Here is a 16564-nt window from a genome sequence, read left to right as displayed (position 1 = left end):
AGATCCATTAGGCTCAGGTAGGACCCACAGTCAACCATTCTTGACAGAAGAGCAGCCAACAGGTATACCGCCCCACTCAAACAGGTCATTAGGAAATTCTTTAAAAACCAGGAATACAGTTGGCTCTGGTAGAATTAGACCTGTGATGAGGAGACACACAATGTACCAAATGCAAAAAGAACAACAAGCCTTCTCTAAAATAAAAACTGAAGAAGTTCTTGAGAAAAGCATTGCAGTATTACCAGAAAAGAGAGAGAAAACACAATGCATGCAGTATTTCAAGATCCATAAGCAAAAGAAAAATCTAATTGAGATGGATAACTCTGTCAACAGTGGCACTACCGCAAAAAGAAATAGTGAAGTGAATAACAAATCTCAACAAATATCTCACAAGGAGTCCAGGAAATGCAATAACCGTAAAGAGAGTACCTGGAAGGCTATGACCACAAATGCTCATAGTTTGGGAAATAAAATCCCAGATCTGCAGGCCCTAATGGCTGACGCAGAATTGGACATTGTTGCTATCACAGAAACATGGTTCACAGAATCTCATGAATGGGATACAACAATACCAGGCTACAACTTGTTAAGGAAGGACAGAGAGGATAGAAAAGGGGGAGGTGTGGCTCTTTATGTCAGAAACAACATCCAAGCAACTGAGCTACAAGGAAGTTGGGGTATTGAAGAAGCTCTATGGGTCGACCTAAAAAAAGATGACGGAGCATCCATTTATATTGGAGTGGTTTACAGGCCTCCAAACCAAAAGGAAGAGCTGGACAGAGATCTGGTTGAAGACATCCATAAGATAGGTAATAAGGGAGAAGTGGTGATCGTGGGTGAATTTAATATGCCAGATGTAGACTGGAAAATCCCATCTGCAGAAACTAAAAATAGTAGAGCGATAGTGGATGCCATGCAAGTATCTTTGTTCAAACAAATGGTGTTGGAACCCACGAGAGAAGGAGCTATACTCGACTTAGTGCTCACTAATGCAGATAATGTCTCAGATGTCCAGGTGGGCGCCCACCTCAGCAGCAGTGATCATCAAACGGTATGGTTTAATATCACTAAAAGAATAGGGAAAAGAACCACAAAGACCCAAGTTTTACAGTTCAAAAACACAGACTTTGAGGAAATGGGGAACTACCTGGAGGAAGAACTTAAAGGATGGGAGAACGAGAGAGATGTGGATCAGCAGTGGACCAATCTAAAAGGAGCAATCACCAAGGCAACTGCTCTATATGTTAGAAATGTAAAGAAAAGCAAAAGAAAACTGAAACCTATCTGGTTCTCAAAGGAGGTGGCTGACAAAATTAAAGCTAAAAGAACAGCATTCAAGAAATATAAAGGATCCCAAAGGGAGGAGCACAAAGAAGAATATTTGTATCAACTGAGGGAGACAAAGAAATTAATCAAGTTGGCAAAGAGTCAAGCAGAAGAGAGGATTGCCAAGGAGATAAAAAATGGTGACAAAACATTTTTCAGATACATCAGCGAAAAGAGAAAGGTCCAAAGTGGTATAGTGAAATTGAAAGGTGGTAATGATCAATGTGTAGAGAGACGAAGAAATGGCAGAAATATTAAACGAATACTTCAGCTCTGTGTTCACTAAAGAAGACCCTGGAGAAGGACCATCTCTAAACAACAAGAAACTGGAGGGAAGGGGAATAGATGAAAATCCTTTTACAGTAGAAAATGTGTGGGAAGAACTAAAGAACCTGAAAGTGGACAAAGCCATGGGGCCTGATGGGATTCATCCAAGGATATTGAGGGAGCTCAGAGATGTTCTGGCGGGTCCGCTGTGTGACCTGTTCAATAGATCCCTAGAAACGGGAGTGGTGCCGAGTGATTGGAGAACAGCGGTGGTGGTCCCGCTTCACAAGAGTGGGAACAGGGAAGAGGCAGGCAACTACAGACCGGTTAGCCTCACTTCGGTGGTGGGAAAAGTAATGGAGTCACTGCTGAAAGAGAGAATAGTGAACTATCTACAGTCTGGAGAATTGATGGACCAGAGGCAGCATGGATTCACCAGGGGAAGATCCTGTCAGACAAATTTGATTGACTTTTTTGACTGGGTAACCAAGGAATTGGATCAAGGAAGAGCACTAGATGTCATCTACTTGGATTTCAGCAAAGCTTTTGATACGGTTCCGCACAGGAGACTGGTGAATAAAACGAGAAGCTTGGGAGTGAGTGCCGAGGTGGTGACCTGGATTGCAAATTGGTTGACGGACAGAAAACAATGTGTGATGGTAAATGGAGCCTTCTCTGAAGAGAGAGCGGTTTTAAGTGGTGTACCGCAAGGATCGGTGTTGGGACCGGTCCTGTTCAATATCTTTGTGAGCGACATTGCGGACGGGATAGAAGGTAAGGTTTGTCTTTTTGCGGATGACACTAAGATCTGCAACAGAGTGGACACGCCGGAAGGAGTGGAGAGAATGAGACGGGATCTAAGGAAACTGGAAGAGTGGTCGAAGATATGGCAGCTGAGATTCAATGCCAAGAAGTGCAAAGTCATGCATATGGGGAGTGGAAATCCGAATGAACTGTACTCGATGGGGGGGGGAAAGGCTGATGTGCACGGAGCAGGAGAGGGACCTTGGGGTGATAGTGGCTAATGATGTGAAGACAGCGAAACAATGCGACAAGGCGATAGCAAAAGCCAGAAGAATGCTGGGCTGCATAGAGAGAGGAATATAGAGTAAGAAAAGGGAAGTGATTATTCCCTTGTACAGGTCCTTGGTGAGGCCTCACCTGGAGTACTGTGTTCAGTTCTGGAGACCGTATCTACAAAAAGACAAAGACAAGATGGAAGCGGTACAGAGAAGGGCAACCAGGAAGGTGGAGGATCTTCATCGGATGACGTACGAGGAGAGATTGAAGAATCTAAATATGTACACCCTGGAGGAAAGGAGGAGCAGAGGAGATATGATACAGACTTTCAGATACTTGAAAGGTCTTAATGATCCAAAAACAACGACAAACCTCTTCCGTAGGAAAATAATCAGCAGAACCAGGGGTCACGATTTGAGGCTCCAGAGAGGAAGATTCAGAACCAATGTCAGGAAGTATTTCTTCACGGAGAGGGTGGTGGATGCCTGGAATGCCCTTCCGGAGGAAGTGGTGAAGACCAGAACTGTGAAAGACTTCAAAGGGGCGTGGGATAAACACTGCGGATCCGTAAAGTCAAGAGGCCGCCAATGAAGAGTGGGTGACTCGCCAGAATGATGGCTATTGACACAATACCCTTATTAAATAAACATACACATGCTTACTGTGACTCCTACATCGCTCTAAGCTTCAACAGCAAGAGGTAATGGAAAAAAGGATTTGCACTCACAAAGAGGGGAGTAGCTGGCTTGTTACGGCGGTTACTACCCCAAACCAAATGTGCCTGATACTTCACTTTCAATGCATATCCAGCATGGCGCTCTGCTTCAACGGCAGGGGAGAAGAAAAAAAAAAAAGGGCTGTACAGCATAGTCTAGGTAAAACAAATAAGCATGGGTGTAGCTTGCTTATCGCGGCGGTTACTGCCCCTACTACCCCTAACTAATCAAGCTAGATATTTCACTTGGATGCAGCTCCATCACTGCTCTCTACATTAATGGTGGGGGTGGAAGGGGAATAGAACAAGGAGCTAAGAGAAACAGATAAGAATGAGAGAAAAAATGTGTGAGGCTTGCTGGGCAGACTGGATGGGCCATTCGGTCTTCTTCTGCCGTCATTTCTATGTTTCTGTTACTGCAGCAGTCAAAAAAGCAAACAGGAATTATTAGAAAGGGAATGGTTAATAAAACGGAAAATGTCATAATGCCTCTGATTCGCTCCATGGTGAGACTGCACCTTGAATACAGTACGGTTCTGGTCACTGCATTTCAAAAAAGATATAGTTGTGATGGAGAAGGTACAGAGAAGGGCAACCAAAATGATGGAGATGGAACAACTCCCCTATGAGGAAAGGCTGAAGAGGTTAGGGCTTTTCAGCTTGGAGCAGAGACGGCAGAGGGGGGATATGATAGAGGTCTTTAAAATCATGAGAGGTCTTGAACGAGTAGATGTGAATCTGTTATTTACACTTTCAGGTAATAGAAGGACTAGGGGGCACTCCATGAAGTTAGTAGGTAGCACATTTAAGACTAATTAGAGAAAATTATTTTTCACTCAACGCACAAATAAGCTCTGGCATTTGTTGCCAGAGGATGTGGTTAGTGCAGTTAGTGGAGATGGGTTCAAAAAAGGTTTGGATAAGTTCTTGGAGGAGAAGTCCATTAACTGCTATTAATCAAATTGACTTAGGGAATGACCTCTGCTATTACTGGCATCGGTATCATGGGATCTTCTTGGTATTTGGGTACTTGCCAGGTTCTTGTGGCCTGGTTTGGCCTCTGTTGGAAATGGGATGCTGGGTTTGATGGACCCTTGGTCTGACCCAGCATGGAAATTTCTTATGTTCTTAAGCAATAGCTTGTGATTTATCTAATGTTTGGGTACTTGCCAGGTAGTTATGACTTGGATTGGCCACTGTTAGAAACAGGATACTAGGCTTGATGGACCCTTGATCTGACCCAGTATGGCATATCTTATGTTAACAACATAGTCACCAGTAGAACAACATTCCAAATCAACTTATTAGAGCTCTGTGCAGTTTAGACATGCCTTGTGAGCCGCCTTGTATCTCTTAAGAGAAAAGAGAATTTCCTGTCGTGTAGCCAGATGGACTTAGAACAAGTGGGTATAGTGTGCTCGTGCTAGCAGTTGGAGACGGATCTGACGTCAGCACGGGTACGTATACCCCCACAGGAAGTGAAGCACTTCAGTAATTTCCGTCTCCAAAGCAGTTTGGAGAGCCTGCACGCTCGCTGAGCGTGTTTCCAATCTACTTTCTATTTTCTACTTTCTACTTACTAAATTTCTACAGGAACATCGAGCCCCGCACTCCTGCGGTGATACCCTCTGGTCCCTCCCCCAGTTGAGTTTCCCGGGGTGATTTCCGTGATCCCTCAGAGGTTTAGGCCTCGGTCCGGTGGCCGAATCACGGCAGGGACCTAGCTCCCGAGCGAGAAGGGCTTGGGTCGGGCTGAGAGGCGCCTCGGTCCCGGCGTGGACTTAGACGCAGCGGGTGCATTCCTCAAGTGCGGCGGTGAACGTATTTCCCCTCTCCCTCTGCAGCCGGAGACCGCCCGGGTTTCAGCCGGGAAGCGCCGAGGATCAGGTAAGGCGTACATCTTTTACTTTTGGTCTCCGAGGTACGAGGATCGGCGGCGTTGCCTGTATGCGGAACGCCGCGGAGGTCGCCATTTTGTCAGCCTTGTTAAGGTATTGAGCGCCCATGATAGGCGCCTGTATTGTATTGAACGCTTCTTATTGAGCGTATATTGTATATCATTTACCGCATATTGTTGAGCATATATTGTATTGAGCGTATATTGCTGACCGCATATTATTGAGCGCATATTGTATTAAGCGTATATTGCTGACCGCATATTATTGAGCGCATACTGTATTAAGCATATATAGCTGCCGCTTATTATTGAGCGCATATTGTACTGGGCGTATATTGCTGACCGCATATTATTGAGCGCATATTGTATTAAGCGTATATTGCTGAGCGCATATTGTATTGAGCGCATATTGTATTGAGCGCTTATTGCTGCCGCATATTATTGAGTGCATATTCTTCAGCGCGCAATGGAACATTCGAATGCCCCGGCGTCTCCGGTGGCGGTGCCTCCTGATTCCGGCGTGAAAGCTCTCGGCCTCTGCTCAGCATGCCAGCGAGGAGCAACGCACAGCGAGGAGCCAGACTCCCTTTGTGCCCAATGTTAGGAGGCAGTGGGAGCCTCGGGCCAGGACCAGTCTCAACCGAGGTTTGTCGACAGTTCCCCAGGGGCCACCCCGGATCTAGTGGGCAGTCTCGAACAACCTGGGATCCCGGGGAACTTGGTACCCCGACGACTTGAGACTGCTTCCATTTCCTGGGTGGATCTCTTTAAGGGGATCCATGCCTGTGCAGATGCAATCAGCTTCCCGTCCAGGACCTGCTGCTGCTGCTGTTGCTGCTCCAGCTGATCCTGCCCCTGGACCTTCGCGCCCTTATCGTGGGCAAGAACACCTGCCTCCGGGCAGTCCGGTTCAGGCGGACCCTGATGTTTCAGAGGACGAATCCGAACCCTCTGAGGAGGGGGAGCTTCTCTCGGGGATTGAGCCATATTGAACTATGAGGCGATTCTTTCCCAAGGAAGAACTCTCCGACCTGGTATCTCAGTGCCTGGCGGAGTTGGTTATTACAGGCCCCAGCACTACGGTGCCATCTACGCAGAACCCTCCGCTGGAAGGTCTTCGTCCTACATCCCGCCATTTTCCCTTCTTGCAAGCCGCACAGCAACTGATAGACCTGGAATGGGCTGCACCAGCAGCCTCATTCAAAGGGGGTCGGGCCCTGATGGGCATGTACCCACTGGATCCGGCAATCAAGGAGATGCTGGCATGCCCTCAGGTGGACGCCTTGGTTAGCGCGGTGGTCAAGCGCACTACCATTCTAGTTGAGGGGGGGGGCAGCCCTCAAGCAACCTCATGACCGGCGACTGGACGCCATCTTGAAACAGACTTTTGAGGTGGCAGCTCTGTCTTTGCGAATCGCAACCTGCTGCACAGTGGTGATGCGGTCCTGTTTGTCACAGGTCAGGAACAATGCTCCAGCAGCAGACATGGAGTCCGCTCTCTCGTTCCTCACGGATGCCGCATCCGACCTAGTCCGTACAACAGCCAAGGGGATCTCATCTTCTGTAGCTGCCAGGAGGCAGCTCTGGGTACGGAATTGGTCAGCCGATGCTCCTTCGAAGACACGCCTCACCAGAATGCCCTTTAGGGGTTCTCTCTTGTTCGGCAGCGACCTCGATAAACTGGCCAGCACATGGGGTGCCTCTCCAATATTTCGCCTGCCGGAAGATCGGTTCAAGAGGAACCAGCGCGCCTTTCCGAGGCCTTCCCGAGGCAGAAGCTCCCAACGCTTCATTCCCCACAGGGGTCGCTACCAAGCACCTCGTCCTCAGGCCAGGAACCAGTTCTTTCGGACCAAGCAGCAGAAGAGGGGAGCCGGCTCGGGTTCAGGGCCCGGCCGCGCTTCCCAATGAGAGTCAGCCGATCCATCCGGGGGACGGAGCCATAGGGGGCAGGTTAACCCTCTTCTACCCCAGATGGGTCGAGATAACGTCGGACCAGTGGGTCCTCGCCATCATCCGAGAGGGTTATTATCTGGATTTCCATCACACCCCTCCGGACAGGTTTGTGGAGTCTCCGTGTCCAAGCCACAAGAAGGCGGCATTAGAAGTTACCCCTGGCGAGGCTCCTGTCCTTGAAAGCCATAATCCCAGTACCTGCATGGGAAATGGATTCTGGGCACTATTCCATTTATTTCATGGTACCCAAGAAGGAGGGCACTTTCCGGCCCGTACTGGACCTCAAGTCAGTCAACCGATACTTAAGGGTCCCGAGGTTTCGCATGGAAACTCTGCGCTCATTCAAGACTGCAGTACAGCCAGGAGAATTCCTCACGGCCTTAGACTTGTCAGAAGCCTACCTGCATATCCCGATCCATCCGGATCATCAGCGCTACCTACGCTTCAAGGTTCTGGGACGCCATTTCCAATTCCAGGCTTTGCCCTTCGGGCTAGCCACAGCGCCGCGGACCTTCACCAAGGTGATTGTAGTGGTAGCAGCGGCGCTCAGACGGGAAGGAATCCTGGTCCATCCCTACCTAGACGATTGGCTGATCAGGGCGAAATCACGAGAAGAGAGCCATCGGGCAACCAACAGAGTGATCGCCCTTCTGGAAATCCTGGGATGGGTAGTCAACCTAAACAAGAGTTGCCTACAGCCTTCCCAATCACTGGAATACCTGGGAGTCCAGTTCGACACCCAGGCAGACAGTCAGTCTCACCACCAAGAGAAGGTAAAAGCTTCAGACGCGTCTCCGGTCCTTGATGGGAGCCAGCCGGCCCATAGCTTGGGATTATCTGCAGGCTCTCGGCCTCATGGCATCCACCCTGGAAGTGGTACCCTGGGCAAGGGCCCATATGAGACTTCTACAAAGCTCCCTGCTCTCTCGCTGGAGTCCCCGCTTCCGGAATTACTCCATGCATCTACCTCTACCAGCCAGAGTGCGGACCCAGTTACGGTGGTGGTTGCAGTCCAACCACACGAGCAGGGGGTCGAAGATATCCTCCCCCCACGTGGATTCTGCTCACCACAGATGCCAGCCTGAGCGGATGGGGAGCACACTGCGAAGAACTCACCGCCCAAGGGCGGTGGAACAGAGAAGAAGCGGGGTGGAACATCAACTACCTAGAGGCACGGGCAGTCTGGTTAGCCTGCCTACAATTTTCTCACAGACTGCGGAACCGGGCAGTCAGAGTGATGTCCGACAACGCCACCACGGTGGCATACATCAACCGTCGGGGCGGAACCAGAAGCCGACAGGTGTCCCTAGAGATAGCCCCGCTGATGGCTTGGGCAGAGGCAAATCTTCAGGACATCTCCGCCGTCCACATTGCCGGAAGGGACAAACACCACGGCAGACTTCCTCAGCAGAGAAAGCCTAAATCCGGGGGAATGGCAGCTGTCGTCCACAGCCTTCCAGATGATTGTGGATCACTGGGGGATTCCGGACATGGACTTATTAGCGGACAGGTCCAATGCTCAAGTACCCAGATACTTCAGCCGCAAGCGAGATCCGTTCTCTCATGGGATCGACGCCCTGGTTCAGCCATGGCCTCCAGGGACCCTGCTATATACGCCTTTCCTCCGTGGCCCCTGCTGGGCACCCTTATCCACAAGATTCAGAAGCACCGGGGCCTAGTTCTTCTAGTGGCACCAGACTGGCCAAGAAGGCCCTGGTACGCGGACATGAGAAGACTACTGGCAGAGGAGCCTCTTCCCCTGCCCTCCGCTCAGGGACCTGCTACGTCAAGGTCCCATCCTTCACGAGGATTCCAGCTCAATTCTCTCTTACGGTCTGGCCATTGAGAGGGCTAGACTGAAGAAAAGAGGTTACTCTGAGTCGGTGATAGATACACTCCTCAGAGCTCGCAAGTTTTCCACATCCCTCACCTACGTCAGGATTTGGAGAGTGTTTGAAGCCTGGTGTGACACTCATGGCACCAATCCACATGCGACTACTATCCCTATTGTTCTGGATGTCCTGCAGGATGGGCTTCAGAAGGGTCTCTCCCTAAGCTCCATCAAGGTTCAGGTGGCTGCGCTGTCTTGCTATGGTCCCAGGAGGGATGGCAAGACCATTGCCACGCATCCAGATGTTTCTCGCTTCCTGAAAGGAGTCAAGCACATTCGTCCGCCACTGAAGTGGCCAGTGCCTTTGTGGAACCTCAACATAGTTTTGGATTTCCTCGCGGGATCCACCTTCAGACCCCTTCGGGGCCTGTCTCTCCGTTCTCTCACTTTGAAGATGGTGTTCTTGCTGGCTGTATGTTTAGCACGCCGCATTTCAGAACTACAAGCGCTGTCTTGCCGTGATCCCTTTCTCAGAATCACTCCTGAGGCTATCCATCTTCACACGGTTCCATCCTTCTTGCCTAAGGTAGTCTCGCAATTTCACCTCAACCAGACCATATCCTTGCCAACCACGGCAGATTTGAAGAAATCTGAAGAAGGGCGTTTGCTACGCCGTCTCGACATTGGCAGATTGCTGCCCAGATATCTGGAAATGAACAGAAACAGTACGAAAGACTGACCATCTGTTCGTCCTTCACAGCGGGAAGAAACAGGAGAAGCGGCCTCACGGCCCACCATCGCCCGCTGGATTAAAGGAGTCATCAGAGTGGCCTACGTAGAGGCCGGGAAGTCACCACGTCTACAAGTCAAGGCTCATTCTACCAGAGCCCAAGCAGTATCTTGGGCAGAATCTAGGATGCTGTCACCTGCAGAAATATGTAAAGCGGCGACATGGTCCTCCCCTCCATACCTTCTCCAGGTTTTACCGTCTGGATGTCCAGCCAGGGAGGACACAGCATTTGCGAGGGCAGTCTTACACGGTCCTCAGGCAGCCTCCCGCCCAGTCCGGGAGTAAAGCTTTTGTACATCCCACTTGTTCTGAGTCCATCTGGCTACACGATGGGAAATGTGGAGATTACTTACCTGATAATCTCGTTTTCCTTAGTGTAGACAGATGGACTCAGCATCCCGCCCAGCTGCCTTTATACATTGGTTTCACCGATTCAAGGTAAGCCTTATCACTTCTTACATGAGTGCGACCACTACCAGGTGTCGACGCCTTCCGGTTGGGAATGCTGGCGGTCTCCAGCTACTATCAATCGGTCAGGGGAATCCTGTTTTCACTATTTTTCTTTGATCGTCAGTACACATATATCCATAACAGCTTTTGCAAGGAAGATTACTGAAGAGCTTCACTTCCTGTGGGGGTATATGTACCCGTGCTGACGTCAGATCCGTCTCCAACTGCTAGCACGAGCACACTATACCCACTTGTTCTGAGTCCATCTGTCTACACTAAGGAAAACGAGATTATCGGGTAAGTAATCTCCACATTCTCATCTAAACAGGCACAGGACCATGAACACTCTGCCAAGAAGCAATAAGAATTTGGCAGTGGGCATGCAGCCATCAAGCTGTTCTGCATGTGATTTACCTTCCAGGGATTGCCAACTTGTCGGCCCATTGCCTCAGAACGATGTTTCATCATCACAAATGAACATAAGAATATAATAAGCTGCCATACTGGGTCAGACTGAGGGTCTATCAAGCCCATCATCCTGTTTCCAACAGTGGCCAATACATGTTATAAGTACTTGGCAGATTCCAAGCATTAAGTAGATTCCATGCTACTAATGCCAGTAATAGTAGTGGTTATTCCCTAAGTGAACTTGAAGTTAATTGAATTGTCCTCCAGGAACTTATCCAAATCTTTTTTTAAACCCAGATACATTAACTAACTGCCCTGACCACATCCTCTGGTAGGAAATTCTAGAGCTTAATTGTGCATTGAGAGAGAGAATTTTCTCTAATTTGTTTTAAATGTGCTACTTGCTAATTTCATGGTCCTATTATCTGAAAGAATAAATAACAGATTCACATTTACCTGTTCTAGGCCTCTCATGATTTTATAGACCTCTATCATATCTCCCCTCAGCCATCGCTTCTCCAAGCTGAACAGTCCTAACCTCTTTAGCCTTTCTCACATGGGAGCCGTTCCATCCCCTTTATCATTTTGGTTGCCCTTCTCTGTACCTTCTCCAGTGCAACTATATATTTTTTTGAGATGTGACAACTAGAATTGCATACAATACTCAAGGGTGTGGTCTCATCATGAAGTGATACAGAGGCATTATGATATTTTCCATATTTAACATTTCTTTTCTAATACCTAATATTGTTTTCTTTTTTGACTGCCATAGCACACTGAGCAGACTATTTCAATGTATTATCCACTATGACGCCTAGATCTTTTTCCTGGGTGGTAGCTCCTAATATGGAAGCTAACCGTGTAACTACAACATGGATTATTTTTCCTTTTATGCATTACTTTGCACTTGTTCACATTAAATTTCATCTGCCATTTGGACATCTAATCTTCCAGTCACCTTCACATCCCATTACTGTTTGGACAATCTATTAAGAAGTGACAGTAAATTTGGGCAAACAGTTTTGCGTAGCCTGGTCACCCAGTAACCTATTCTCCATGGTGGGGTCTGGGTTGCTTTTTCAGTAATAGTTCTGCTGTAAACTAGAGCTTCCCATATATTGTGGCTAATTCAGCCCTGTTTGTCAACAGAGAAAGTAAATTTGCTTACTATAAATGGAATCTAATGATGAGATCAAAACTTCTTAGGAACACCTGCCTGCCTCCATGGAGAGTTGACTGCCTAGTTAAATGTAGGGGTTCAGGAAATGACACCTATGTGGGATTTCCTGCACATGCCCAGCAGAGCAAATTCTCTAAGTTGAGAGTGAAGGATCTGTTTGGCACCGTCATATGATGTCATTCTCATGTAATGACTATGGAGACACTGTTTACAGTAAGCAAATTTGCTTTCATTAACCTGGGTTACTGAATAAAAGTTGTAATGTTTCAGCTCTTTTGTATTTTTTTTCCAGATATTAACAGTTCCTGTGAAAGCAGTTGTTGCTGTGGGTTCCTTGATGTGCACTCCAAAACACATTGTTCTTCCTCCTGCCTTTCCAGTAAGATAATGTCTGTTTTCTTATTCATTCTTAAAGATGTCTTTATCTAGTTTTTTCTCTGTTAAATGTTAAACTAAAGCCAGTATTGAGCAGTAATCTACCAAATCAAGAAGTGAGGAATTCCCACAGAGGTTTCGTGCCCCGGAGAGAGGGATCTTAAATCTGCTTTCAGAATTTCCTAATTGTGATACTTTTTTCTGTTCCCACCAAACCACTACTTCATTATTTATTTATTTTTAGACCATCCCATTGATTCTGTAAGTAAAGATTATTATTTGCATTGTTTTTATTCTTTATATGCATTTGATGCAAACATCTTTGCTGCTGCTGCTGCTTCCAGGTTCCATGAAAAGCCCATAGAGTTGTTAGAACCGGACTTATATGTACTAATTGGGATGCAGCTGTGGTTATCCGTGCCTTTGAGAAGTACCGTGTGCACATATGTGGTGGGTGGTTGTTCCTCTACTCAATGCAGATTTAATTTTAATTATGAGTAAGAATCACTTCTGCTAAAATCATCAGAGTAATCTGCTACTTTTCAGAAAGCTACTAAAAACATGGCTGCTTGAGGCAGCTTTTGGTTCATAAACCTAAGTTGGCCTATTTCTGAAGCCATGTTTACTGGTCATTAAAATTCTACAGGATATTGGTCCTTTAATAGCCTGCTGAACATGTATAAGCAGTCATCCTAGCAAACTAAAACTGTAGCTTTATGCTTTATTATTCAGCATCATTGAACTTATGTTTTTATTATTCTGTCTCAAAGTTCTTTACCCTAATGTACTTTTCTGAATTTCTCTGATTCATTTTGTTGTCCTTTTGATGTATCCCTGTGATTACTGTGCCTTTTTATTTACTTGAGATATTAAGAATGTAAACATTGACCTGCTGTAACATGCTTTAAGCTCTCTAGTTGGAAAAATATGAAAGAAATAGATGATGAGGAAAGTACAATGAAAAAACTGAGGTGTTCCTAAGAAGTTTTGATCTCATTATAATTAGATTCCTTATCAATTCATGGTATTTCGTGACCTCCTTGAATTTATATTTGTAACCATATATATAGCACAAACACTCCAAAATGAAGAGAGAAAGATGTATAAAATGTTAAAATTGTGTTGGGACATGCAAGCAAAAACTGAAGGGTCAGGTGGGATTAGTTTCACCTCTGGGATCATGAAGGGTCATATAGTACAGCATCTGTTTTTTTGTTGGGTCTGTAAATGTATCATAACCTTCAAATATTTAGTCATTGAGAGCTTTGTGTTTTGGGAAGTTTGACTTATTTTTATTGCATTTCTTGGTCTACTTATCTATCCTCTTTCCATTTGAAAGAATAAATATGAGATCATTTGGTAAAGACTTATTTTGCTCATAAAAAAACATCTTTGCCAGATCTCCAAGAGCCATTTTATAGTCTGAACGATTTTAAAACTGGCTTTAAAAACCTGGAAGCAGGTCACAAATGCTTGAATACCTTACTACTAATCAGCCTCCAAAATATTTGATGAAGCAATTCGTGCTCAAAGAACAACAGATCTAAACACCATTAAACTCTCTTGAGAAAAAACTGAAGTTATGTTGTGTAAGTTAGCAAAGCTGAAGATATTGCTAGAGCAAATTATTTCAATTTACTGTTTTCTAAAGGAATTGGCAGAAAAGATCCTGGCTTACATATTTGCACTAAGGCTGGAAGAACTTACTGCATCTGTTTAGTGTGTCTAACTTGCTTGTTTTTGAAACTATTTATAGACTCCCTCCAAAAGGTTATGTAATATATGGCTTTAGCAATCTATGGTACTCAGGGTTACAATAGCAATTTACCTATGTATGGACTCTTCAGTGAGCTACATTCCCATGATTATAAGATCAAGATCTGAATTAAACTTATGCACTCAAAAGGGACATAAGCTTAAAGAAAAATTTCTTCTGTTGGCTTGAATATGTTATGCTCTGTTGTGGGAGGCAGAGAGAAATTCAAGTCTATCATTGTTTTGCATTCCAAAAGTGACTCAAACTCTCACATGGGTCAAAGCATTAGAAGCTGCTTCTCTTTTTTTTTTTTTTTGTATATATTTTTTTTAACCTGGTAGTTTTTCTACTACTTTGAAATTCCAGCTCAGTCAGAAGTGTAGCCTCTGTTAGGGCTACTGCAGCATGAACATTCATTTGCAACTATGCAGGCAGTAGTTCCATTTTTATCCTTTTTTTGCCCCTCTTCTTTTATCCCAATTTTCATAGCTGTAGACCTTGTTCAGAAGCAGCAGGCTGTTGCTGATTGATACACAGCATGTATGCACCCTAAGTCTGGGCTTCCTCCCCTCAGGGCCTATGAATGCTGTCTCCAAAAGTTGCAGCTAGCCTAAGGAGCAGAAGCCAAATTTGGGAATCAAGCCTAGATCTCCTGTATGGCAATGCACAGCACTGCAACTGAATCATTGAATTTAAAAAAGGAGGAAAATTCTGTATAGCATGATTAGCAAACATCTGATCTTCCAATGGAGTCTCATTCTTCTCTTTCTAAAATGTTTTGATAGAAGTATTTTTCAATACATAATCTCTTTGCTTTGGACTGCATCTGTTGTATTAGTTATTCTTGTGTTATAAAGGAATACCCATCTTTCGATTCTAAGTTATAGCCCCATTCTTTGCAGTTAGAGTAATTGCTAGCTCAAGGTCTGCATTTTCCCAATATTCTTGTTGACATTTTTCTAAGGAAAAACATACTGTAAGTTGAGCATAGCACAGGAAATACAGTAAAATTTGTACGTAATGCAGCTGCATCAAATGTCAGAATATATGGTTTGCTAGCTGTGAGTGCAAATCAGTGCCTGTCTGTAACCTTGCTTGACTGACATACTTTCAATACTACAGAATAGAGCTTCACAAAACTTGCCCCATTTGTCCTTTCACATAGGTTCTATTACTTGGACTATATTTCTTTACAGACTTTTAAAAGACGATGTCTCAGCATGTTGCAGGTTCAATCTTCACAATTTAAATGTCACTGTTGGCCCTTGACTCAGTCAAATATAGTATTGTTCTAAAGTCTAAAATATTTCATATATGATGAAAAGGAATCATATGCAATTTTTTTTCTTTTTCTTTTCTTCAGGGGAAAATAGTTCATCACAGTTTAAACATTATGAGTTCCTTCTCACAGAAGGTAAAAATACAGCACATACGCTCCCTTTCAGAAGACATACGGTTTTATTACAAACGCTTAAGGAGCAATAAAGAAGACTTGGAGCCTGGGAAGAAATCAAAAGTATGAGAGATGCTATTAGGGTATACTTTAAAATGAGCTATTCATTTTGGCTGACATATAGTAACTTTTATTTCCCATTTGCCTGTACAGATAGCAAATATATATTTTGATGCTGCTTTGCAATGTGGAGATCATTGTTATATTGGACTTCCATTTTTGTCTAAATGTAAGTAATCTTCACTATGACAGAAGAAACCTAAAATTTTGTAGCAATTTTATAATGATCTTAAAGCTGTATAAGTATTGTTCTACAAAAACTTATGGGTTTTTTTTTGCAGTTGAACCTAAGATGCAGCATAGTTTAACAATGCAAGAAGATGCATGGGACTTAGATTGGGATTTGCATGAGAATCTGTTTAGAAAGTGGACAGAAATCATTGGAAATTCTGGTCATCTGTAAGTTTATGCTCTAATATTGGTTTTATAAACACATGGCTCACATGTACTGTACAACATCACATATTCTTGTGCTTTTGTAACATGAGCTTACTGTACTGAATTACTTGCATAATTCTGCACCTTCAATAGTTAAATGGCATATTCCCTTGACTGCTAGAAAGCGCAGCAAGATGTCAAGCCCCAGCCACTTGCTTTAGGCAAACAAGTTATGATATAGTCTGTGACAATTTGATTATCATGCTTTCTGAGGTCAAGAAAAGTTTAGAGCAGAGGCTCCCAAACTTGTCCTGAGGGACCCCAGCCAGTCAGGTTTTCAGGATATCCACAATGAATATGTATGAGATGAAATTTGCATACTAAGGAGGCAGTCCATATACATTTTACTCATGCAAACCTGACTGCACAGTCTTAGGAACTACCAGTTTAGAAAATCCAGGAAGTCATCATCCAGTTGAGAATTTAAATTCTCACTGTGTATTTGATTCTTTGTTTTGTATCAAGAGCTCAAGCTATCAGAAGGCTGTAAATCAAGTTGACAAATGTCTCCTAAATATTGAATGTAAAGCTATGAAAGTAAAATGAATTTCTAAACCTCTAACATGCATGCACAAATAAATTTAGATAGGCATGAATGAACACTTAGGTACCTAATATTTACTTCTCTGCCCCTTTCAGCAT

At 44.9% G+C, this 16564-nt stretch overlaps 1 protein-coding gene across 1 annotated transcript in view; it reads left to right on the top strand.

Annotated features, from left to right (window-relative positions):
- TMEM131 (transmembrane protein 131) overlaps positions 1 to 16564 on the top strand; it is a 334866-nt gene that overhangs the window by 138676 nt on the left and 179626 nt on the right. Inside the window, exons 16-19 of the mRNA XM_029603311.1 lie at positions 12133 to 12219; positions 15335 to 15487; positions 15578 to 15653; positions 15766 to 15883. Coding sequence (XP_029459171.1) covers positions 12133 to 12219; positions 15335 to 15487; positions 15578 to 15653; positions 15766 to 15883 — 434 coding nt within the window. The remainder of the gene's footprint in view (positions 1 to 12132; positions 12220 to 15334; positions 15488 to 15577; positions 15654 to 15765; positions 15884 to 16564) is intronic.

The sequence above is a fragment of the Rhinatrema bivittatum genome, chromosome 5 (assembly GCF_901001135.1).
Source record: "Rhinatrema bivittatum chromosome 5, aRhiBiv1.1, whole genome shotgun sequence".
Lineage (NCBI taxonomy): Eukaryota > Metazoa > Chordata > Amphibia > Gymnophiona > Rhinatrematidae > Rhinatrema > Rhinatrema bivittatum.
The sequence above is the reverse complement of the archived record's forward strand: the minus strand, read 5'-3'. Positions and strand labels throughout refer to the sequence as shown.